General features: G+C 39.1%; 1 protein-coding gene across 3 annotated transcripts; it reads left to right on the top strand.

Annotated features, from left to right (window-relative positions):
* Window positions 1-4,050: 4,050 nt before the first annotated feature.
* On the top strand, window positions 4,051-24,131 carry tmem63a (transmembrane protein 63A). Of its 3 annotated transcripts, XM_029251099.1 has the most exons (24): window positions 4,169-4,243; window positions 5,362-5,428; window positions 5,744-5,904; window positions 6,156-6,235; window positions 6,368-6,455; window positions 6,602-6,639; window positions 7,450-7,592; window positions 7,684-7,735; window positions 9,052-9,160; window positions 9,355-9,425; window positions 9,909-9,989; window positions 14,127-14,250; window positions 14,537-14,670; window positions 15,055-15,231; window positions 15,457-15,610; window positions 16,707-16,813; window positions 17,190-17,276; window positions 18,114-18,179; window positions 18,421-18,583; window positions 18,666-18,771; window positions 19,122-19,289; window positions 19,389-19,504; window positions 19,598-19,648; window positions 20,516-24,131. In XM_029251099.1, exons 3-24 carry the CDS (start codon window positions 5,752-5,754, stop codon window positions 20,648-20,650), a joined length of 2,403 nt encoding a protein of 800 aa, XP_029106932.1. In that variant the 5' UTR covers window positions 4,169-4,243; window positions 5,362-5,428; window positions 5,744-5,751; the 3' UTR covers window positions 20,651-24,131. The 3 variants fall into 3 exon arrangements, with proteins under 3 accessions (XP_029106927.1, XP_029106920.1, XP_029106932.1); XM_029251094.1 differs by lacking the exon at window positions 5,362-5,428 and having other exon boundaries at window positions 4,051-4,243; window positions 19,601-19,648; XM_029251087.1 differs by lacking the exon at window positions 5,362-5,428 and having other exon boundaries at window positions 4,051-4,243.
* The last annotated feature ends 652 nt before the right edge of the window (window positions 24,132-24,783 follow it).

Below are 24,783 nucleotides of genomic sequence, written 5' to 3'. Positions count from 1 at the left end.
AGGGTTAGATGAATTGTAACCTGCATGAGGAACTTGTCAACATCTTCAGAAATACACACACATATATTTTTTTTTTCCAACTGCCTGTGTTCGCCCTGCAGGTGACTTTTCAACTGCGTAGTTATGCTTTGTTTGTTGCATCTGCCGAGCAACCCCAAAGAGTCCATAAAGAAGGAGGTCTGTTGGACCATCTCAAACATCACAAGCGAAAAACAGAGCATAGGTCCAGGTCCCATGCAACCAGTGAGGGTAATATATAGCAAACTGTATACACGTGTAACATCAAAGCTGGAAAACCCTGTGTGTATGTGCATGCATTGTGTTTATTTGTACATGTGAGAAGTAAACATCCTTCTCTCTACTTCTTGGACAGTGGTTGATGCCAACATCTTCCTCATGCTTAAGATCCTCTACAGTGCATAATTCAGTACATGGGTAGAGGTGGCATGGACAATCACCAACATTGCGTCTGGGGGTACTCCAGAGCAGATGATGTAGAGTCCATAGTACTCTCTAGTATCATATTTGTCTTGAGCAGTTGCACATAAGTATAAAGTAATGGTTTGCTGGAGAGCATGTGGCTGTGTCTTGAAAGGATGTTGTTGCGCACCATGTACCGATAATGGCTGTTGCCTCCTTCTGTCTGTTGGTAACTGGTATCAATCAATGCCATCAAGCCAATGTGTGATCTTCTGATGCTGAATGAGTCAACGATTGTGCAGATACTTCTGAATTGGTTGGAGAATGTCTTGTGACTGGGAAAGCAAGAAAGAAAGAGGTAATGCTGAAACCTTTATGCCTATTCTTCCCGTTACTGAGGAGGCCTATGGCACAATTTTATATAAAACTCTACAACATCCTTTAATAGGAACATCTATGCTTGTGTATGAAACCGTTTTCACTCATTATAAAACATTAAACCTCATTATGCCATCAAGGCATGTGCTTTGTTACTACTGATTAGATAATATGCCTTTCCTTACACATTGTTTGATTATACCGGCTTTTTATCTACAGCTGTATGTCCTGAGCAATGGATAAGTTTCCGTCAAGGACAAGTAATAAGAGTTTATGCCAAATCAGTCTTCTGAGTATTGGAACCATTTGGAATACATGGCTTTCCATAGCAAAAAAATGTAAGTTGATTAACAAAATATTTAATTGAATAACATTTTAAGCACCTTTCTTCCTCCCAGGTGAATAGTGATCTGTGCTTTAATCTTTTTATCATTGCCCACAGACTGTTGAATCCTTTAAACAGAATGCAGAATTTAAAGATTTGTCTAATCAAAATATTTCAATTAAAAGATTAGTTAATTAAGAGTTGGAACAAAGGCCATTAGGCATAGTAAAACATGGGTTTAGCTCGTTCATCCTGCTATATGGAGTACTTGCCCAGGATCTAGGTTGTGGGTTTATTTTGCCCTTTATGATGTCTCTCCCCAGGACTAGATAAAACAGAATTTCAGCAAAGTCATGGAAACAAGAATATCTACTAGAAGGCATTCCAGCTGCATGAGCACTACTTCCCATAGGAGGAAGTGGATAATGGCACTTTGGCACCACAGTTGGATCAGAACCAGGTGCAGTTTGTCTTCCAGCAGTCAAGTGGGCCTGCAATGGGCTTTAAAGTTCCTCTGACTACAAAGAACTCTGCTCACAAGGTTATGAAGCAGATTTTATACTGTTTTACTGATTTTTATACTGTTTAGTGTGTGAGTGATGGAGACAGTGTGTTCCACTGATGTATGGATGAGTGACCCATTATAAGTAGTGTATCTAGCAGTGTAAGTCACCTTGGTGAATAAGGTGTGTGGGCTGATAACACTACATAGAGTTCATTGTAAGTCACTTTGGAGAAGAGCGTCTGCTAAATAAATAAATGTAAAATGTTTGCTTTCTAACAGAGGAGGAACTAATTACTGACTGGTTCCTTGTTTTGAAAGGTTGTGGTTATCAAGTGACATCTTTCACCACAGTTGCAGAAACTTAAGTACCTATTTCCAGACTGTTGTAGATTACTGTACAAAGTACAGCCAAGCGTGTATGTAGCTGCATGCACATGTCTGCTCATGTTGCTATTTTGGTCTGTGTATAATTAGCTAGTTTTTGTGGCGTATTCAACAACAAATTGTTATTTGAATTAGCCACATGTTTTCACAGTTGTGAAAGGTTTTATCTAAAAGAAACCTACCATGCATTCTTTGTATATACAGGTGTTCCTTGCTTTTGAAGCAACCCACTTAACCCACATATACATATTTTCTATATTATTGTATTTATTTCAGTGTACCTAGATTTTTTATTTGCTTTTATATGTTTCAATGAGTAAATATCTGTATTTCTTGATATACATGAACATTCATACTGTGCTGCTGATAAAAAGTAATTATAAATAAATTACAACTTCATACAGTAATATTGAAAGCATAGCTGAAATAAAAGGTGGTTTGTGGTTTTTTTTTTTTTTTTTTCCTCATTTCCATCCCCTTGCAGTTCTTATTCTTGCTTTTGGAAGATTTGCATGTACTTGAAGCTGGTGCCAATGGACAAAGGAAGTCAGGATAAACAAGCAACTCATGTTCCTAGACATATTCCACACAAGCCTGTGGCCTGATGTTGTCATGTGGTCCCTCCAGAAGGAGGCCATAATCATCATAAAACCAACAGTTCTAGGGGAAGAGAGGTGCCAAAAAGCTTTTGAGGGAAAGAACGCAAGATAGTGTATGATGAGTTGGTCTGCAACATCACGAGCAAAGGGTGGAAAGCCTGGTAATTTCCAGTCATGGTAGGATTCTGTGGTTTTCCACCTCAATCACTCTACAGTCCCTCTATATGGGACAATGGATAGTGTATTCATTAGAGCCCCTGCCTTTCGATCCAAAGGTTGCAGGTTTGATCCCCTCTCTGGCTGTACTACCCTTGAACAAGGTACTTACACTAAACTGCTCCAGTAAAATTACCCAGTTGTATAAATGGGTAAATAATTGTAACCTTAACATTGGAAGTTGTTTTGGAGAAAAGAGTCAGCTAAATGAATAAATGTACAGAATGTCTGGGGAGTTGAGGATGACTGGCAGAGATATGCAAAGAGTGATTGAACAGGTAATAGAACTGGTAGTGAAAACCTCAGGATGGCTCTGGTACTGATGGGATGAACCAGTAGAGTTGTTACAGGCAGTGACTGATACCACTGCTGTCCTCTAGAAGTACTGGGACAAAAGAGACAAAACTTCTGATGTCAGATAGGCCCATCTGATGATTATGATGATGCCAAGGCAGGCTGCTTCATCTTGTCTGTATCTGATACATGCACATGTTAATAGTGAAAAGATATGGGATGTTAATATTTTTCCATAAAATTAATAAAGCAGTGGTCAGTAAAGATTTACTGTAACATACTTAATCATTGCTACCTTTCAAAAAATATCATCCAACACTGTAATTTTCAGTTTTGCTTACATTTAACCAATAATAAAAGTGAGCAAAAGCATCTATAAAAGATGTCAGCATCACAAGGATGAAAAAGTAAAGTGGGATGCATTCATGAACAGCCATATCACAGCTGATTTAGAAGCATTTGGTGAAAAAAGTGCTGAATACACAGTGACACACAGCTAAATGTACACGTTGTTGCTGCAAAAGAAACGATGATACAGAACGCAGTATGAGGGGACTGTGGTCTGCAGCGCTCATTTCTCAGCAGTTGTTGCAGCTTTGTGGGTTGTTCATCCCTGATAAGATGCACTTAAATTAATGTCTAGAAGTGAGTGAGTCAAAAACTCAAACTGAATAGATTATCAGTCAGTGAATCAATCCGTCTTTTGTATAGCGCACTTCCTTAAACCTTGCCTCAGGGCGATAGACATAAATTGTACTTCATATGTTTTACACAGTTACATACGACGTATTACGCTGTTCGTTTTCAAGTATATTTTATTAATAATGCGGCAAAGTCCGCCTCAGGTTCTGCTCTCGAGCCGTTGTACACCTACGCACTCACGTCGTCGCGCCACGTTATAGTGCACTTTATAACTGCGCATGTGCGGATGTCGGGCGAAACTTTTTTTTTTTCTTTTTTTTTTAATGAGGAAAACTTCTCGTCCTGTCGCAGTGTCAGTTGGTCACTCAGTGCAGTGGTCACTTCTGGTGAAAGAAGAAGAAGAAGAAGAAGAAGAAAAAGAAGAAAAAAAGACGAAAAGGTCAAAGTCTTCATGTTCGCACTTTTTCAGTGTGCTCACAGGTATGAAATAACGTTGCTGTGAAAAGTTGGCGTAACTTATTTCTGATATAGTTCACCTGACGTGACGCGGCGAATTTACAACACGGGTCATCGCACTAAAATTGCAATATCTCCTGGTAGCTACATGATTAGAGAGTTTGAAATGCGCAACTTTAAACATAGTTGAGCAAAAGTTGAGCGGACAAGCTTGAAGCTACTCGCTCGCTACCGGTGAGTGTCACTGACAGCTGTTTCGTGTTTGTTTTTTTTTTTTTTTTTTTTTTTTCTTTTGTGATAAGAATAAGATACGAATCTGAGACTGAAGGACTCGGTATGCTGTGTGTGTGGCACACACGTGACGAGTACAGCAGCAGGTTCTTTAGTCGATATGGGAACGAGAAAAAATGAATAATGCGAACATTTGTCTTGTCCAGAGTTTGTTTACTCACTCACACTGTGTAATGGTTACTCAAGAAAGCGCCTTATTTAATAAAAAAACAGAGTGTAGGTGGGTGAATTGCATTTACTGCGTGTGTGTGTTTTGCCGAGCTCTTCGTTTATCTTGTGACTTCGGGTGTTTCAAAATCTCACGTTGACAGACCAGCATTTCCCTGTTTCTTTTCGCAGTGCTGGGAGATTCGTTTAGTTACAAACACAATTACAAAATGCAGTAGAGACTAAAACAAAGGCTACAGCTGGGTGCAGTTGATTTATTTTTTGTGATCCTATTGCTCCATACCACCAAGTCCTGTTCTGTTCTTCTTTTTGTGTTTTTATTTACGCAGGCTTTGTTGTGTTTTGCAGTTAGTCTAGATCTTCTGAAAAATGTAGCTGCAATTATTAGTAACATGCTGAAGCAGGTGGGATCAGCATGGAAAAGGTTGGTCAAATGCAGGTCATAGCTTGTATTTCCATTTTCCCACAGGCCACACACCCATGACTGGAGAGGAATGGGTGGGGTGTTCATAGGCCTGGTTCTGGCAACTGAGGCTCCCCTGATCTATAGCATCTCTAGGCATCCAAGTGTGTAATGTTTATATGATTGTGAAAACATCTCTGTAAAGAGTGAAGCCTGTCTGGTACAAAATCCATGCAAAAATCCTGCCTAAATGAATCCTGATCTGTTTTTTTTTTTTAAGCTAAAGCGGTGAGTCACCAAATTATGGAAGTTTCACCACTCCTGAACCAGATGGAAAAGCTTACAAGGCACTGATATTGGCCCTTTTTCTTTGTCTTACTGTACTTTGCATCCAGTTTTGAGAATTTGCCACTGGTAATGAATGCTTTGTGTGTGTGTGTGTGTGTGTGTGTGTGTGTGTGTGCGTGCACGCATGCATGCATGCATGTGTACAGGTGTATATGTAGTTGTTTTAATGACATTGTCAGTTTGTATTTTTTGTCTATTTAGATGCCAATGCAGTGTTTGTCATTGCCTTTGTAAGTTTTGGTGTTTTTGGAGGAGTCTTTTGGTGTGTGTGTGTGTCTTTAAACACATAGAGTGACTGTGATGCAAATCCCCAGGTGTGCCCATGGACTCTCTGTGGTTCCAGCTGGTGGAAAATGGCACTGGACCCCAGAACAGCAACAGCTGCTTTAGCACCACAGAGGGGAACACAGTTTTGCAAGGCCTTGCTTTTGGTGGTGTCCCTGTTGTGCTGCTGCTCAACTTTGTCTTCTTTCTGGTTTGTCTCTCTCTGTCTGCATGTATTACACTTACATTTATTCATTTTGCAGATACTTTTCTCCAGAATAATGTACAATTCAGGAAATTTACTGATTTTCCTTGATTTCTATAGAGAATAGCATTCATAACTTTTACAACACTAGTCTTAATTTTGTCTTATTATTTTGCAATATTACTACCCTAGTGATAGTAGTGTGGATGTAGTGTCTACTTTATGCATTATGGTTTTTTTTTTTTTTCTGTTTCTAGGCACTGCTGGTAGTTTTTTCTGGCATTAGGAAGAAACTGTGGGACTATGGCAGGCTGGCACTGGTTGCTGAGAACAGAGAGTCAGTGTCTTTCATAATTCACTTGATCTTTCTTTCTTGTTTTGCAGTCTCTCGCTGTTTCCAATTTCAATAAAGTACTTTTGTGAACCTGTTAAAATGGCATCATAATGTTCCTTGATTCTGTGTTGTAAGTGGTGGTAGGGTCTCTGGCCGATCAGGTTCAAAACATCACTACAGCCGCATGTCATCTAGTGCATCCACTACTGAGGAGCATGATAAGGTAAGAAAGCTCTGCTGTCTTTATCACCCTCGTTGCCCTCATAATTTTTACAGTTCCTTTTGTTGGTTATCATAGGGTACGTGTTTTCTTTGAGCTGGAATATGAATGTGAAAGTTGAGAGTTGTTCTGCTGTGTCCTATTTATAGGGATTTTTCTCCTGGTTGCCCTTCGTCATTGGAATGGAGTAAGTCCCGTGGCTGTATGTAGGGGCCTCTAATCCTGCTGTGGGACACTAATCCTGGAACAGCAAACTCCTTGCTCTGATTCCCCTTGTGGTTGGGACTGAGTTGCCATTAACATGTTGAGGTTATTTTTGTTCACTCTGGGACTACTTTTCAAAGTTAATTTTGCATGTGAACTTTTTTTTTTTTTTTTTGGTTTGTCTTAATACCTGCAGTTGCATTTGGCTCAAATGGAGCCTATGCCTGTTTGTGTGCGACAGGTTGTTGCTAGGCTTTGTTGTATTTTGTACGTTTACTGCGTTGCATTGCATGTTTGAAGCAGTGGTGGCCACCTTTGTCCTGGAGGGCAGCAGTGTATGCTGGTTTTCCTGATGATGATTTTACTTTAGCTCTTCTATTGTTGTTGTTGTTGTTGTTGTGTGTGTGTGTGTGTGTGTGTGTGTGTGTGTGTGTGTGTGTGTGTGTGTGGGGGGGGGGGGTTTTTTTTTTTTTTTTTTTTTTTTTTTTTTTTTTTTTGGGAAGTACATATTTGGATAGTAAGTAAATACTCTTAGTGTTTAGCATGTTCTAAGGTGTAAATCAGGTGTTAGTTAAAACAACCCTCCTGGACTGCCACCTCTCAAGAGTAGGGTAGGCCACCCCTGGTGTAAAGGCTGCACTTTGTGTTGATTTTGTGATGCATGTTGTTTGATAGCTTAAGTGAAATAAGTATGTAGTTCAAACCATAGGTTGTATTGGGATGTAGTTCTACAGCTGCAGTTTCTGTTACATCAGGACGTTGCTAACCTTTTTGATGTTTCTCATCTGAGCAGCATGGACATGATCAGGGACAGGTGTGGCATTGATGCCACACATTACTTGTCCTTCCAACGACACCTGATCTTTCTGTTGTTCATCATCTGTGTGATGTCTATGGCTGTCATCTTACCAGTCAATTTGTCAGGGAATCTACTGGGTGAGTGATATCATTTTGGCACACTTGTTTCAGACGTGCACTGCCAAGGCAACACATACTGTAGATGTACTGCATGTTTACTGTGTTACAGGAAATGACCCTTACAGTTTTGGAAGAACAACTATTGGGAACCTTAAGGAAGGGTATGTGTCTGTTCCGGATTAATGGTGGCAGTGTTGTAGTTTGCCATTATGGTATAGTAATTGTGCGGTTGTACAGTTCAGTGTTTAAGTAATATAACAGCATTTGAAGGGTGCTGTATTTATTAAAACAGAGCTAAATGGGGGGCATGGTGGTGTAGCGGGCTTGGCCGGGTCCTGATCTCTGATGGGTCTGGGGTTTGAGTCCTGCTTGGGGTGCCTTGCGATGGACTGGCGTCCCGTCCTGTATGCGTTCCCTCTCCTTCCAGCCTTGTGCCCTATGTTGCCGGGTTAGGCTCCAGTTCGCCGCAACTCCGCTTGGTACAAGCGGCTTCAGCCTGTGTGTTTGTGTGTGAGAACTAAACAAGCATGTGTTATGGCCATTTGTAAGGAGCTCTTTGCACATAAGATTTCAACACATCAACACTTTGCATCACTTCCTTTATGCATTGTTGGGTAATCCACTATGTTTCTGAACTTTGCTTGGCCTGATCTTAACACCTTTTAGAAATAATTCATTAGTATTGTTCATGAAGGTGCTGATTACAGGTTTGACCAAAATAAACAGCCACTAATATGAAAAATACAGGGAAATATAGTGTATTTTCTTACCTCCTTTGAAAAAGCCAGTGTATTTGTATCATGTGCTGATGGATATTATGTTTTTCCCCATGCCTGATACTCCCGCTGAAAGTGACTTTTAATAGAAAAAGTGAATTTTAATACATACACACACTGTCAGAACCGCTTGTCCCATACAGGGTCGTGGGGAGCCAGAGCCTAACCTGGCAACACAGGGCGTAAGGCCGGAGGGGGAGGGGACACACCCAGGACGGGACGCCAGTCCGCCGCAGGGCACCCCAAGCGGGACTCGAACCCCAGACCCACCGGAGAGCAGGACCCGGTCCATCCCACCGCGCCCCCCCTTTTGAAGGACTTAAACTAGAAATCATAACTGCTATCCCACTTCCTCTGTCTTCTACCTCTGTTATTTACTGAGTTATAAAATATCCAGAAATTTGACAAGCCCCTTTCTACACTTCCAAAACTCATTTATTCTTTATTGGATTCTAATATGGGGGATATTGAACCTGTACCAGTGATGCCAGTTGGCATTTAACGAGCTATAAATATGTAGTTCAGTTAGAGAACTAGTCAGTTGAGCATAAAGGGAACTATGAATGGATTATGTAAGGTTTTTTTCTTTCAAAGTCAATAAGGCATTTTTTTATTTTAATGAGATACTGTAATAGAGAATTGCTGCAACAGGAAATATTGCTGTAATTTTTGTCACATTGTTTGTCTTCTCTGTGTTTCAGTGACAAGCTGTTGTGGCTGCACACCGTGTTTGCTGTGTTGTACTTGATCTTTACTATTTTAGTATTGAGACACCATACCTCCCAAATGAAGGATGTACACAGCGACATAGTAAGTCCTTTGTCCTGTACAAGTTTCTGTTTTACCTTATACATCCCAGTATTTTCCAGCACTTCCTATGCTACTCTGTCTTGCCGTTGTACTTTAGGTTGTCTCTTGAACTGTATAACATCTCTTCCGGTCTAAATTTAAACAAGACTATGCAAAAATATTAACATCTTTTACCTGCATTTTGTACTCTCCAGGCCAGAACTACTTTGTTTGTATGTGGTATACCCAAAGAAGCTAGCAAGGAAAGAATTGAAACGCACTTCAGGTAAATTAATCTTCATTCGTTACAAGCTAATCGAGAATGCTACCTCAGTTCCGGGAGTTTGGCTGAATTCTCTGAAAAAAGCTGCTCACTCATCACATGCCACTATGGCTAAAACCAAGAGCCCCCTCAGCGATAGACTGGTTCAGTTTAGCTGCTTAAAGGAGCATTACCTGAGGTAATTTCTTCCAGTAGCCTTTAGGCTATACAGTGATTCCTCATGCTGTTGGGATACTGACCTCTGTATCAGCAAGTGGTATTGAGCTTCCCCGGTACTACCCTGAAGTGTGATTAACTAATTCCTTAGTAGTCATGATTTTGCTCTTGATGTAATTATGTAGCATGTTAGAATCATGTAATGCTTATGTAAATATTGGTTCTGATGAGTGTTTTGGGATGCCTGTTCCTAAATGATTGTTGCAGACCTGTCAAAAACATCACTGCTGCTAGTGCTGTTGCATTTACTGTTTCCTGTGTTTCTTGTAGTGAAGCATACCCCACCTGTAACGTGCTTGAGGTGCATCTGTGCTATGATGTAGCCAAGTTGATCCAGCATTTTCAGGAGAGGTAGGGACTCTTGTCTTCACTTTAGTCATATCTTGCACTGACTTTATATTATGTTTAATGAACAAATAAGCAAGGTGAGTTGATTAGTGGTGTTAAAGATAAATCTAGTAAGCATTAATACAAGTTGCCTCACTGATCCACATGGTTACCTGCTGCACCTAAATACTGGATGAGTCACTCCTTTTAAATCCACAGTCAGATTTTGGTACATGGTCTAGATCTAAAAAAGAAATTATTGTAGATGTTTCTAGCATCAGACACCATGTGTATGTCTGCACAGGCACCTATGTTTATCAAAGTGCAAACTAGAGCTATTGTGAGGTAGAAGACAAGATGTGTAACAAAGTCAAAGTAAAATTGATGAGTATAGATACAGCATCCATTTTGTGTTTACACTGAATGAAACGCATATGTGGTTTATACTGTGAGTGTTAGGTTCATAACACTTTATTTGAGCATAGATTCATAAATATGTGGCTTATTCCAGTGACTCCTCACCTTATAAACACCATGAGGACCAGAAGTCCAGTTGTAACTTTTTTTTTTTTTTTTTTTTTTTTCCCCCCCTCTCTCCCCCCTTTGTAAACTTTTACCACTAAGTACCGATCAATAAAAGCTATGTAATGTAGGTTTTGCTCAATCTGTTTACGGCTTATGTTCGGTAAATACCTCAGATAAAACTATAGTAAGTATTCTGACATTTTTTTAAATGACAGTAAAATGTAAAATTTTTTGTAAAATGGCTGAAAATCAAAGTATGCTGTATGTGCAAACTGTTCAGTCTCGATTGACTGAAACTGATTGATTCTGTAAACATAAGCACATTTGTCATCTTATTGACTGCAAACAGAGAAATACCAGACACAAGCTGCTAATGCTGGAAGTGAGATGAATTAGGATGGTCCCAAATTCTGATTCTTACTTTCATTTAATGTAATTTAATGGTTGTGCTTCTAAAGCAGACAAATTTTAGGAAATGGATTAGTTTTTTTTTTTTTTTTTTTTATTTAAAATGCAATTAAAAATGAACTGGAAAATATCTGTATAGTTGAAAATGTGTTGCTCAACCATTCATAACATAAGGAGCCAGTATACTGCAATGCACTGCTGTAAGAGTATACAACACTAACCAATCTGCCACCTTTAATAACTAGAGTTGGACTGCTCCTCCCAAGCACATTGGTAAACTACACTGTCACTTTAAGCATTCTCATTCTCTTGTTCTGAGTTCTCTGACTGTCAACTGGCATTATTGTTACTACTGTTACCGTTATTTATTGCTATTGCACTACTCACTGTCATTGTCATTGTGTCCATAGTCTGTGGAGAAGCATTCAGGAAGAATTTCATGATACATGTACATGGTACTTGTATCTATGACAGTAAACTTGAAACTTGCACCCCAAAATACAGTACATCTGCTTTTATGTGATGTATGAATGTGTGAGAGAAAATTAAGGAAAACATTGGTTTGTAATAGCTTTTCTCAGTGTTTCCAAATGAGCTACCTAATAAATAGTATGTAGTCAGGCAGTGCTCCAGTTCATACACAGTAACCTAAACTGATAATAAAACCTTAATATCTTTAAAGCAAATGTCATTATTTCCTTATCTGAGGTATGTTTGGTTGTTGAAAGTTGACTGCATGGATGGATGAAAGGGAAAATTCTTCTGATAAGCAGAGGTCAGGTGCACCCAGAAGAAGACTAAATGACATGTGCTGATGAGGAAGTTGCTAAATAAATTATGGTGGTGCAGCAAGTAGCACTGATGCATCATACCACCTGGACTGTGGGTTTAGATGTTGAATGGATTTCAGCTCAGTTTGTGCAGTCTTTCTCACTGCATTTGTGTGGGTTTCCTTCTAGTGCTGCAGTTGAAAGATGTGTTTTGGGTGTATTGGTGACTCTAAATTTCCCTTACAATGTGAGTGTAATTTGTTTAAAAAAAAATTTAATGTGCGTTGCTTTTGAATAAATGAGAAAATGATCGTAGGGAGTTTCGTGTATCTAGCATTGTAACTCACTCTGGACTAAGGTTTCAACTACTATTCAACGATTGTTTTTGAGAAAAGCTTCAGAAAGAATAAATGTAAATTAACTCTTTAATTTGGGTGTATCCATGGTTATTAGAGTGCCAGTGAAAAGTATGAGGAAAAATTGAAGCTTAAGATTTTCCATGTCTTGCCTGCTGATTTTAGTTCCTTTTGATGTGAAGATCAACTGGATGTTTTTTGTGTCAAATATTTAAATGTATGATGTTTCCTCAAAAATAACATTAATATCCATTTCTATTCTTGCAAAATAAAGTATGTATCTCTCGGAACTGACTTTTGATGACATACATGAGTTCTTTTTAGAGTATGTTTTTAGTTACAGGCAGTCCCCAAGTTACAACGCCCCCTTACTGACCGGAAGTTAATTCCCTTTCCTTTTTTTGGGGGGGGTCACCCTTAAGTAACAATCAAATGAAAACTTCATAATTAAGCCTATTATTTTAAAAGTTTGAGTTACTGTATATACAATAGTTTGTAATAATAAACAGGCGCTAATTTGCGTAGCACATAACATTGCACGTCTACAGTGGTTTGTCAGCTCATGGGCGGGGCGTGTGAACCCGAGGTCGGACAGACTTCTTTTCAGTCGGACAGCTTTGCTGTTAACAGTGACTTGTGCATTACTGTATTTGCATTTAATTTTTTTTAGTTTTTACCCTCGTAACCATGACACCAAAGCATAAATGTGATGCAAGTGATGGTGATCATCCAAGAAAAAGGAAACGATTATGACTGGAACTAAAGAGTAAATAATAAAGCAAAAAGTGAAACGCTAACGAACAATGGAAAGGTGAACGTTAAAGTTTCTTTGTTTTGCACGTGCACTCTCTCCCTCCCTCCCTCCCTGCTTGAGAGAGAGCACTCAGCTACAAAAGACACTTCTTCCCAGTTGTGGAATCTCGTTCCAGACAACACCCCCACGTTCTCAAATCTCCCTTGCTTTGCTCTTCCAAGTCCTGTCCCTCATCGTCCCCCAGTCTCGTTCCACGTCTCTTCGATAATGACCGCCCGCCCTGTCCCTCGACCACAATTTTGGATCCTCGCCTTTGTTCAGTTCACTGTCCGACCAACCATTTGCCCGTTACCGACCACGAGAACACATGTAATCGTTTGATTCTGAATGAATGATCTTGCACTTGGGTCCAGCCTCCTCCGTGTCCTCTCTTCATCGTGACACTAGTAACATTTATTATGATCTTTCTGTGTCTCTCCATTATAAATACTGTAGTTATTAATCATTACATTGTATTATTGTTATATTAAAGATGTTTTAGTGTATCCGGAGGTGTTTCTTTAATGTTTTTAATGCATAGAAAGGTATATGATATACTAAGTCAAGCATTTGACAAACTGACATTAGATATCTACCATACCTAACTGTTCCAAGTTATGTCAAAATCCAACTTGGAGACTGAGGACACGATACTCGTTCGTAATTTGGAGACTCCCTGTATTGGAAACCTTTAGCTTTTCTTTGCTGTGAGCAATTTTACTTTGAAACATGATTCTTCAAAACATAAATTGTAAACTGTTTCAAGAGCAGAAGGTGCATTTTACTTGCTTTTAAGCAGGGCCGCTAGTACACGTTTGCTTCTGCTGTGTGCAAGTATAATACTTGTAGTATGGCACATGTTCCTGAATGTTAATCAAATTAATCAACAAATGACATCTTGCTGAGCAACTGAATATTCACTATTCAATAGTTTTTATGTATGATTCCATTTTAAAGCAATGTTTTAGAACAGCAACTTTTTAAAAAAAAAAAAAAAAAAACATTTCATGTGTCATGAGCAAGTGGTAAATAACTTCAATATTTTATTAGTAAAGTACTATGTCAAAAAGGAACAGTTTTGAAGCATAAGATGTTGTAATTCTTTTTTCCATTGGCATGCTAATGGTCATTTATGGGCACTTCATCATCCTGTTAAACTGCAGTTAAAAAAAGGCTGTTGAAATAATTGAAGAAACGGTCCCTAGAATTTTGAACGTGAATCATTTCTAGGAGTGTCTAACAGAGTTCAGATCAACAGTGACTTCGCAGTGTTCCTGACGACCTATACGTGTCTGTTGTTTGCTTGCAGGAAGCGTGTGGAAAGGAACCTGCAGTACTACAAGAAGATCCTGGAATGCGAGGGCAAACGGGAGACCATTAATCCCCGTCTCTGTGGATATATATGCTGTTGCGCAGTAAGCGGCTGCGAAGAGGTGAGCTGTACTCCTCTGTGTGTGATAGAAGTGGAGTAAACCTTACACTACTCAGTTGAAGAGTACTTCTGTCATGACTAAATTAGTCTATTTCCCAAAATGAAGTACACTTTATTGTGTCACATCAGTTATTGGAGTCTAGTTTGATCTTTTCTCTCTGTAAAGGGTATATGGTAGAATTCATTATGCAGACATTTTCGTAGTGAATTATATACCTACTAATTACATGCACAGTGTATTGTGTTCAAGTGTAATATGACTATTGTGCATGTGCAATCTCTTTGAGGTGGATGCCATTGATTACTACAGCTCCCAGAAGTCCTGCCTACAGGAGGATGAGGAACGATTGAGGCAACTGGTGCCACAGCACCCCCTAGGGATGGCCTTTGTGACACTGACTTCTGAGAGCATGGCCAGTTTGTGAGTTTTCCCAGGGAGTGGGATGTTTGACAGGGCAGTTATATATATTCAATCTATGGTCTGTTGTTTGATTGTTTTTAAGCATATTTGCATAACATCAATACTTTACTCTAGCAGTTTTTCTCTTTAAACATTTACCATGGTCCAAGAGAACTTGCAGTGTTAGAAGATTGGCTTCTCAATGATTTACCCTTTTATACAAACAAGTATTTTTATTGGACCATTTCAGAGTAAATAGCCTCCTCAGTGGAACTGCAGGAGCAGTGTACATTTGAACCACGGACAGTGTACCTTGAGTATTTCTGTCATTTCAGTTTGGGGTTTTTTTTTTTTTTTTTTTTTATTTTTTATTTTTTATTTTAAAAATGTGCCCTGTTTCCTCAGCATCTTAAAGGACTTTAATGCCCTGGACTGTAACGGAGGTGTTGTGTCAGGGGATGAAGTTAGCAAGCCAGTCAGATGTGGGTGTAGCCGGGAACCTCAGCCATCTGCAGACAGTGCCGCATTAAGAGTTAATAAGTGGGAAGTCAGCTATGCCCCTCATCCAAACAACATTTACTGGTCAGTTTCTAAATCAGTTTCGCATTCCTGTCCTTTCTCCACTGTTCAGTTTCTATTCCATATTCAAAATGAACATGATATTTTATTTCAACTTTGTGTTTGTATAATGTATATAAACAATGAGAATTTTTCAGTAGAAATTTTGATATACATTAGTTGGTGTTTACTTGTGTTGGTGACTATACTGTTAAGTTTTGATATATTTCTTGTTGATTGGTTTCCAAGGGAGAACCTCTCACTTCAGACTGCCATTTGGTGGATACGATGTCTGGGGTTCAACTTTGTTCTCTTCATACTCCTGTTCTTCCTCACCACTCCATCAATAATCATCACCACCATGGATAAGTTCAATGTTACAAAGCCCATCTACTATCTCAATGTGAGTATGTATGACCATGTTCACTGACACCACCAAACTTTGACTTCCTTAAACCCCCTCCCAACTCTGAGTACCTTTTGTGTGCTTGTACGTTTTGAGTTCAGCTGAGTATTTTCTATACATAACCTGTGAGGTCTTCCTGAAGTTATGAAATTTCCAAAATATACTGACTCTTCAACCTATAAATACTGCTGGGCTGGATGTCTGTTTTGTTTGTAATTCCAAAATCTCTTTTACTTCATAAGTCAGAGTCAGGTAGAATCTTAGAAAAATAAATGCTGAGATATATTCACAAGTTCTGTAAAAGTCTCAGATGTGACTATAAAGAATATGTTGGCTTTATTTTAACATTTTGACTCTAAAACAAAATAAAATGAAAATCTGTTGTTTCTAAAACTCTTATTTAGTGCTGATTGTTGACTGATTCATTGTATAAACCTGTGCAATGTTCAATGTATTGATCCCTCAGCACAAGTTGTGATATTGTAGGGACAGCTGGTAACATAGTGCTTAGAGCTGCTCCCTTTGGACCGAAAGATCACAGGTTCGAATCTCACCTCCAACTGTACTACCCTTGAGCAAGGTACTTACCCTAAATTGCTCCAGTAAAAATTACCCCGCTGTGCAAATAGGTAAATAATTGTAGGTATAACATTGTAAGCTGCTTTGGAGAAAAGCATCAGCTAAATGAGTAATGGTAAGTTTTAAATGCTGAAGACACAAATAGATCAAAAGTCCTCCCATGCTCCTGATCTGTTTGGGTGTGTTTTATGCTTGTTGCTTGTTTGAGTAAACACAGGTTACATTTTCTCTGCTACAAACAGATTTTAGAAAAAAAAAATTTCTTTACTTGTCAACCTGGAATATCTTCATAGCTTCAAAACTTGTAATACAAGTAGCTTGTCAAAAAAGTGCCTATAAAATTCCATTCTGGAATTTTATCTCAAGGCTAATCAGTCTTTATATGGAATTAAGTCATGTAAATCAAAGAAACAAAATGAAGAAAACAGAGTTAAGTTGTAGAACACATGGAAAAGGCCTCTCTGGTCTTAAAGAAACCTGTGTGATACCTGTATTTCTGTCTGTTTTTGTACAGAGTGCAGTGATCAGCCAGTTCCTTCCCACTTTGCTTTTGTGGTCTTTCTCTGCACTGCTGCCTACAATAGTCTATTACTCCACACTGGCAGAGTCTCACTGGACCAGGTAATGACTTGACTTTCAGTATAGTCTAACTCGGTGTTAGAAATTCTTTCTGATTCTGAATGCAGTTAATAGATTCCAACCAAATCCAATGCCATTAGCTGCAAAGCAATCAAAATTAGTAAATCAGTGTCTGAACAAAGTGGTTGATATTGGAAAAATAGGAATTTACTGTGGTTCACCTGTTTGTCAGTATGTGTTTTTGACCCATTGCCTAACATTTTGTGTGAATTTTAATGAAAACGATTCAACAAAGTTGCATTTTTAGGACATTTCTTTACGCACATTTTCATCTGTTTGTCGTTCTGTCTTTGTGGTAGTTATGACTTCTCCCATTGTATTCAGTAGGTCTGTATTGTAATTTTATTTTCTTGTTTAGGTCAAGTGAGAATATATCTATGATGCACAAACTCTACATCTTCCTCCTCTTTATGGTGTTGATTTTGCCCTCATTGGGCCTTACCAGGTAAGTGCTGTACTGTACCAGTTGACCCTTGACTAGCTTTTTTTCCTCTCCTTTGAGCAAAGTGAAGTTTAAAAGCATTGTGTAAGAAACAGCTGCTTGTTGCCAAGATTGTATAAATATTAATGGAATAAGAGCATTTAGATTTAAAGTTAAGCATTAGATCTATTAAAATTTTCTAAATTGTATGTTTTTTTTTTTTTTGTTTTTTTTTTTTAAATTATTTCTGCCTCTGTGGAAAAGGGTTCACAACCCAGATCCTGATGATTCCTTGTGTAAGAGTTTTTGTTTGAGCTGTGTTCTCTATTACTCTTCATGCTTTATCAGAGGAGTCAGTCAGTTTTTGTGTTAAACAAAATTTATTCCATGTATACCTTTACCTATGAAAGATTAGTGAATAGCTTTCTCAGTTTTCATCCTTAAAATGAATAGAGAGCATTATTTTGATAACACATTACAGTAGTAACTAGTCTTGCCATGTGCATTCTTAGAATCATGAAATTAATCAACAAGGGAATCGCAGCAAAGTTCGAGCTGTAATTGGGAAAGAACCTTTTGAAAAAAGTTACTCCTAAATTTCCCTGAGCTCTTATAGTCCTTAAGTTATTTGGTTAATTGTGAAGCACTCTTATGCTCTATTTCACTCAAGTTATACTGTCCAGGTGATGAAGAGTTTCTCTTTATCATGCTAAATGTTCAGTCTTTCACTCACTATGTGGAGTCCAAATGGAGTGCTTTTTCAGGTTTTCATTAGGTTTAGATTTTGTGACATTTTTGTGTTAAATCTGGTAATGTTGTGTAAAAATTGAATTTTTGTGCTTTGTGTTCCTTATTTTGTAGTTTAGATGTCTTCTTTAGATGGCTATTTGATACCAAATTTTTGTCACAAGGAAAACTCAGGTTTGAGTAAGTTACCCAGGATTTTTCTCTCTTTCCTGAATGGATGTGTGTAGTCATCCTATCCCTGCATTTTCTTGTTTGCTTTTATCAAATATTCTTTCTTTGTGGGTATTCTGCTGTGTTTTCATCTGCATGTGATTTCTAACATCTTTTAGCATTATATACTCTTTTTAGTGTGTTGTGATATAACCCCGTTTTTGTAGATGAGTGTGCAAGTGTAATAGTGACACTCTCTCTCTGCTTGGAGGTGTGTGTTCCTCCCAGACCAAGGGGCGTTCTTTGTGAACTATGTGATAGCTGCGGCACTGGTGGGCTCTGGGTTGGAGCTGTTACGATTGCCTGGTCTCCTGCTCTACACAGTCCGAATGGCACTGGCCCGCTCCGCTGCAGAGAGGAAATATATCAAGCAGGTGAGCACCATCTCTAGCCCCACTGCCTACTTCCCACAGCAAATGGTGGCGCTCTCTTGTATACCCCTTCTTTTCTCCTCAGAATCAGGCCTATGAGTTTGAGTATGGAGCCATGTATGGCTGGACTCTGTGCGTCTTCACTGTCATCATGGCCTACAGCATCACTTGCCCTGTCATTGTTCCGTTTGGTGAGTAGCCAGCAGGTGCTTGCTGTTATCTTTAACCAAAAAAAAGCCAGTCTGTATTTTTGGTACCACTTAGTGATTTGTATTATGTTCACCCGCACATTTTTACATATAAATAAACATGATAAAATGTGTTTAGTCTGAATGGTGTGAATTGATGCTGGAAAAGATTATGAAAATGTATATTCCTTTTTTCCCCTTTCCTTGCATTAGTCATTATTGTCATTTTTTTTTTTGTCTCTCTATTCTGTTGTTAAATTATCAACTATAACCATTTGCTTCCATCCATTTTAGAGATCTAGGTAACATAAACCATGAGAAACATTCAGCTGTGTGTTCTCTACCTTCACAAGGCATCCTGTACATGATGCTGAAACACTTGGTGGACAAACACAACCTGTTCTTTGCCTACCTGCCAGCCTGCCTAGACAGACAGGTGCATATGGGTGCGGTTACCCAGGCCTGGACTGCTCCCATCCTGTGTCTGCTCTGGCTTTACTTCTTCTCTGTTATTAGAACAGGTATGCTAGTGACACCTATGCTTTACTTTCTCATCTGGATTGGACCCGAAAGTAAAGCAGCCCATGGATTTTGATGCCTTGACTGTTGTTTCCCTTCAGGTTTCAAGGCTGAAACGTCACTTTTCACTTTTGTGGTTCTGTGTGTGACTGTGGGTGTGTCCATTGCCTACTCTTGTTTTGGGCACTTTAAATACCTTAGTCCACACAGCTACAATGTGAGTACTGTTGTCACTTTTCAATTTGTAATATTAATAACAATATTCTTTTCTCCATGATTTAAATGTGACTGGTCTGTGTCTCTGTGGCAGAAGGACAGTGCTGAGATCAGCGATGGGGTTTCAGTGGGTTCCGTGGGCTCGGTAAGGACTGGATTATGGTGATTGCACACATTCAGGGTATTCTAACTTGGCTTAGTCCTGCTATCCCCATGCACACGATTGCTGTATTTTCAAAACATTGTAATAACTGAAAAACTAATGCTAAATTTCGTAAATCTGTGACACAGTATTTAGTAGGTAACATTTTTACTGGTAAAATAATTTAATGTTTTGTATTTTAAATCATCTCTGAACTTCAGTAGACCATCACCAAGATCCTGCTTTCCTGGTGTCAGACATTTCCTCAACTTGTATCTTAAAGTTTTCTTAATTTCATTGCATTTGTCATCTGTTTCAAACTAAAATGGCAGCCATTCATAATGTGAAGTGCTGGGAGGATGAGTCTGATGGCGGATAAAATTTATATCAGCTGTCAGTCCAACTGAGTTTTCAACCGGTTATTGTTCCCTTTTGTGAATGCTAAAGTTACACAATTTTATAGGTTCCACATTGTTGTGACAGATTTCTGTTGCTGACTAGGATTGCATGACATCTTAGACAAATATTATCTGGTTTGTGCAGCAGCTGGAATGGGTCAGTTGAAACCTCAGACATGAAATAATGCAAAAATGTGTTTTGATTTTAAGTAGGAGGGGAATAGTACTTAGGTTGCCTGCGTTATTCTTGATATGGTCAGGAACATGCAGAATTTTAACTGGAGCGAGAAATGCACTTAAGTGACCTGTGTTAACCTAAATCAGGGGAAAACATTGTCAGCTGTACCCTCTCTCTTCTGTCCTAAATCTGTCTGCTGCATGAGTCTTCTCTGTATTATACCAGCATGGGCTCAGTTGAAGTATGCTTGGTCACCACTTTTGGTGTTGCTCAGTGCTTCAACTCTCTTCACAGGTCTACCTTCCCAAAGTGCTGCAGGCCTCCTGCCCCACAGAGTCCCATCAGGAATTCAAGCATGAGTCATATGGAGCTCTGGGGAGCACCCCAGCTGCAATCATTTCTGAACAGGGGAAGGACTCCCAAATCTAGCTGTGCCAGTTATAATCCAGAACTGTGGAATACTCAGGAAAAATCAGTCTTCCAGACTGGCTGAAATCCAATAGAACTGCTAGAGGGCACTAGTGGGCCAAATCAAATCCGATACACCCATGCCAAAGTCTGAGAGCAGGGATTTGTCAAGAATAGCACAGGTCTGACCCATTTCCTTATTTTTGTCTGTTACTGTTTAAACATAAGAAACTGTGTATGGATAGCACTGTGCTGCAGTAAGTATTCCTGGTTCCTCATATTTCTTGTGCTATGAGTTAGTGTGGCTCAGTCTGTGTTTGCATGATCTTTACATGTTCACTTGACTTTCCTTTGGCGGCTTTGCTTTTTTACACTCCAAAGGTGTGTTTCAGATGCACTGGTGACACTAAATTGCCCTTAGTGCGTGTTTGTGTAATAAAATGAGTGCGATTGCCCTTTGGTGGGCTGGTGTCCCATCTAGGTTGTTCCCTTCTCAATGCCCAATTGGTTTTGGGGTAGATTCTAGGCCACCATGACCCAAATTGCACAAAATGTTGTTGATGGTGATAAATTAATAAAACTGCACACAGACCAGCTAGACTCTTCTTCCTCTGCATCAACAGATAACCCATATTGCATCCAATTAGTGGAACCTGTTAACTTTCTTGCCTTAGCCCTCTTACTTCCTAACCCTAACAACTGCTCAGATCTGAGTGCCTCACAGTTTGTCACATAGACTGTGGGGCAGACTGTATACTGTAAAACCATTTCAAAGTTACTACAGAATAGTACTAATGAAGGTATCATATTTACATATGTATTTTTTTTAATACTAAAAAAAGACTTGCATAATTAAACTAGGAATCTATACCTAGATGTTAAAAGCTAAATAGTTTAAAGCTCCACATTTTGAATTCAGTTAATTTTAAATCATCCACATGCAGTGAGCCCCCCCCCCCCCTTCCTCAACAGTGGTTGATTTTGGTTTAAATCAATCAATATAACATGCCACCAAAAATGTTGCTATCCAAAAGCAAATAAATGGTTATGTGTTTTAGATGTGTCTAAGTGTTTAAGTCTGGGACACTTATGTTTTGAAGGTGTTAGAAATTAAGCAAGGCTGGACAGATGACATTCTTGCTATTTACATGAGTTCCATATGTTGAGTTGATGAATTTTTCCAAAGGCTGCAATCACCCATTTCTACAACTGTTTCCATTTCTTCTATACATTTGCCAACTCTTCATGTTAACAAGTACTTAAGTGAGTGGAGTCCAACAGAATGTATAGAAGTTCAGAGCGGTAAGAATAGATTAAAAACTAGGGATTGCACTGCATCCAGTGTTAGAATATTATTTTGATACCTTGAAACAAAAAGTCATGTTAGAAATATAAATATATAAATAGTTAACACTGTTTTAAAGATATGGGTATATCAACTGAAAATTCAGGAAACTGAAGGTAGGTAACACTTTCACTAAATATACTTATTTTTATACCTTAGTGTTCATTTTTGTCACATTTTATAATGGTAGCTTTTAAAAAAATTCCCCCCCCCCCCTTACAGATAGCTTTGAAATGAGGTCTGTACAGGCTTATCTTGCATAACAGATGGTCACAAGTGCAAGAATTTGCCCATGTCATTGGTATTGTAAAATCACCATAATGAGCTATCATCCTACACAAGCAACACATTACAGCAAAATTTTCTGCTTCCTCCTGAAGTGTTGTGGCTTCTGCATATTTCATTTGTAACTTGTGTATTCATTGGTTAAGTATCTCTCAGAAATCCCATAACTTTTTTAACGATAGTGTAAAAAAACCTGCGTATCATAGTGAGCTTTAGAGCAAAAAAGTTCTGAAGAAACTGCTAAATAAGGATGGAAAGGCAAAGGAAACCCTTGCCTATTTGAATTTTGAAGTGATGACATGCATGGTGTTTTCTTGAAAGGCAATATTACTCAATTACCTGTTTGATTTACTATTCTTTTATAGCAAGTTAGGAGGAGCTCAACAAAAGGTGGCTACAAGCATGATTACACTAATGGAGAAATGCCTGTTAATATAGTTATTTTATATAGAACATTTCAAAGCAGAATTTTACAATAAATGAAGATAGGGGTTACAACCTGAAAGAAATTTGTCATAAATATCAATATTTAAAAAAAAAAAAAAAAAAACAGAAAAAGAACAACACAATTCCTCTGTCAAATGCAAGGTTGTGATGGTCCAGAGCATATCCAGGCAGCAGAGTGTGAAGTGGTTACTCACATTAAGAGCAATTTAGAGTCACCAATCCACCTGAAATGCATCTTCTGGACTGGGGGAGGAAACAAAAGCACCTGAAGGAAACCCACATGAACACAGAAAATATGAGGCACCAGCACCTGTGTTGCTTAAGTGATTTTTGAGCATGTGGGTGTGAAGTCTGAATTAAAATATGTCCCGAGTAGTTCTGGACTTGGTTTTGAATTAAATTTTCAGCATCTTTTAAAGACAAGATTTTTGCATGTTGACCTGAAAAGGGTAGACCTTTGTGCCATGGGAATGTCTTCTTTATCTGTTCCACTGAAATGAATGCAACTAGGAGTTTGTTACAGGAGAATCCACACTACATGGAGACTTTAGGGAATGGATTACAGTACTATCCTCTTGGGTCGGAAGCCTGTATTTTCATTCCAACCTCTGCTGTTAGGTACACCCAACTTTTCCACTAGGGGGCACTGCAGTATTTGGGCCAAGAACCTACATCCAACAGTTGCTGTAGCCACGTAGTCTCAGCGGGGGAAACCATGTTGCTTCAGGTACCTTTTTCATGAACTGACTTTAAACCTGTGTAACATTTCTTGAAATGAAGGCTGCATAAAATTCCTGGTTCCCCCACAGCTTAATTACTAAATGAATGACTCCCACAGTTGTGTGTTGTAGTTTGCTACCGGGAAGGCGTTAATTAATTGAGAGGCCCTGCTGACTCAGGGAAGGGAGTATGTCCTCGCTTTGATGAAAGGTGCAGATGTGGTTTTCTTCGGAGCACGAACGGGTAGCATCTCAGATGAGAGAGGAGCATTATGGGGTCTGAAAGGTTCACTCAGGGATGGTGTCGAGGGGAATCTGAAATCCCATAGCAGTCTCTTTGAAAGTCCCTCAGAATATGGGGGAAAAAAACCTTTTTTTTCCCTTTGTTATTTCCCATTTATTACCTGCCGTATGTACACAATTCCATCCTTATGGTTTTTCACATCATCTTCCTGTTGTCTGTGATTCCTGACCAGTAACATGGCCGAAATTGACCAAAGCAGATAAAACTCTGTGGGTTATTGTGTAGAAAGTGTTTCTGTGAAAGGGAAAACCTGTCTGACCAGCAGGGCTGTGTGAAACTCATTCATTCAGCAGCGCCATACAATATTTTGCATTATCTTCCACAACTGAACAGTGACTGTAGGGAACCGAAAGCACAAATGAATACTGTTAATTATACCCCGCAAACAACAGATTCTACAGAAGAATGTGTTTATGGTAAAGAGATTCACAGAAGGTGATCACATGCATGCAAATGGTTCACAAAGGAAAGATGAGAGCTGGTATTGTTCTCGAGCAGCTCTTCTACCGACGTGACTGAAAGCTGAAACAACGCCTTTGCTCTCTCGTGCCCTTCCTGTCTCCTGTGGCCTTGGAGGTTATCTGGACTGTTACGTCTTGGCTCTTGAAGGAGAAGTCTTTATACAAAAACAATGGAGCAGTTATGTTTAGAAGGTTGCTGTTATTAATGACAGCTTTTTGAGTAAGCTGGATTACTGTGATCCTACTTCAGATTTTGTGGAAAGAATTCGAAGGCCAACCTCTTGGTGAAACGGAGTGTATGGATGCTAAGCCAGCATTTTTCCACACTCCGGCTTGCAGTTGTGTGTGTGTCTTGCTGTCATGATCGCCGCACTTAAACTGCTCTTATCAGCAACGCATCTCATCCAACACACCCAGCAACTGCGCAGTAAAAGTAACTCTGCCAACTGCAATTGTTCCTAATACCTAGAAGCCATAAAACACGTTACACTGCACAGTGTCGGAAAGGTGAGCGCTCAGGTTCTGGGAAGCCTCTGGGATGCTGGCAAGGAGAGAGCGACACATACTGTGGTTTGCGTGCCACGCTGTCACTG

Source organism: Scleropages formosus, chromosome 1, assembly GCF_900964775.1.
Source record: "Scleropages formosus chromosome 1, fSclFor1.1, whole genome shotgun sequence".
Lineage (NCBI taxonomy): Eukaryota > Metazoa > Chordata > Actinopteri > Osteoglossiformes > Osteoglossidae > Scleropages > Scleropages formosus.
The sequence above is the reverse complement of the archived record's forward strand: the minus strand, read 5'-3'. Positions and strand labels throughout refer to the sequence as shown.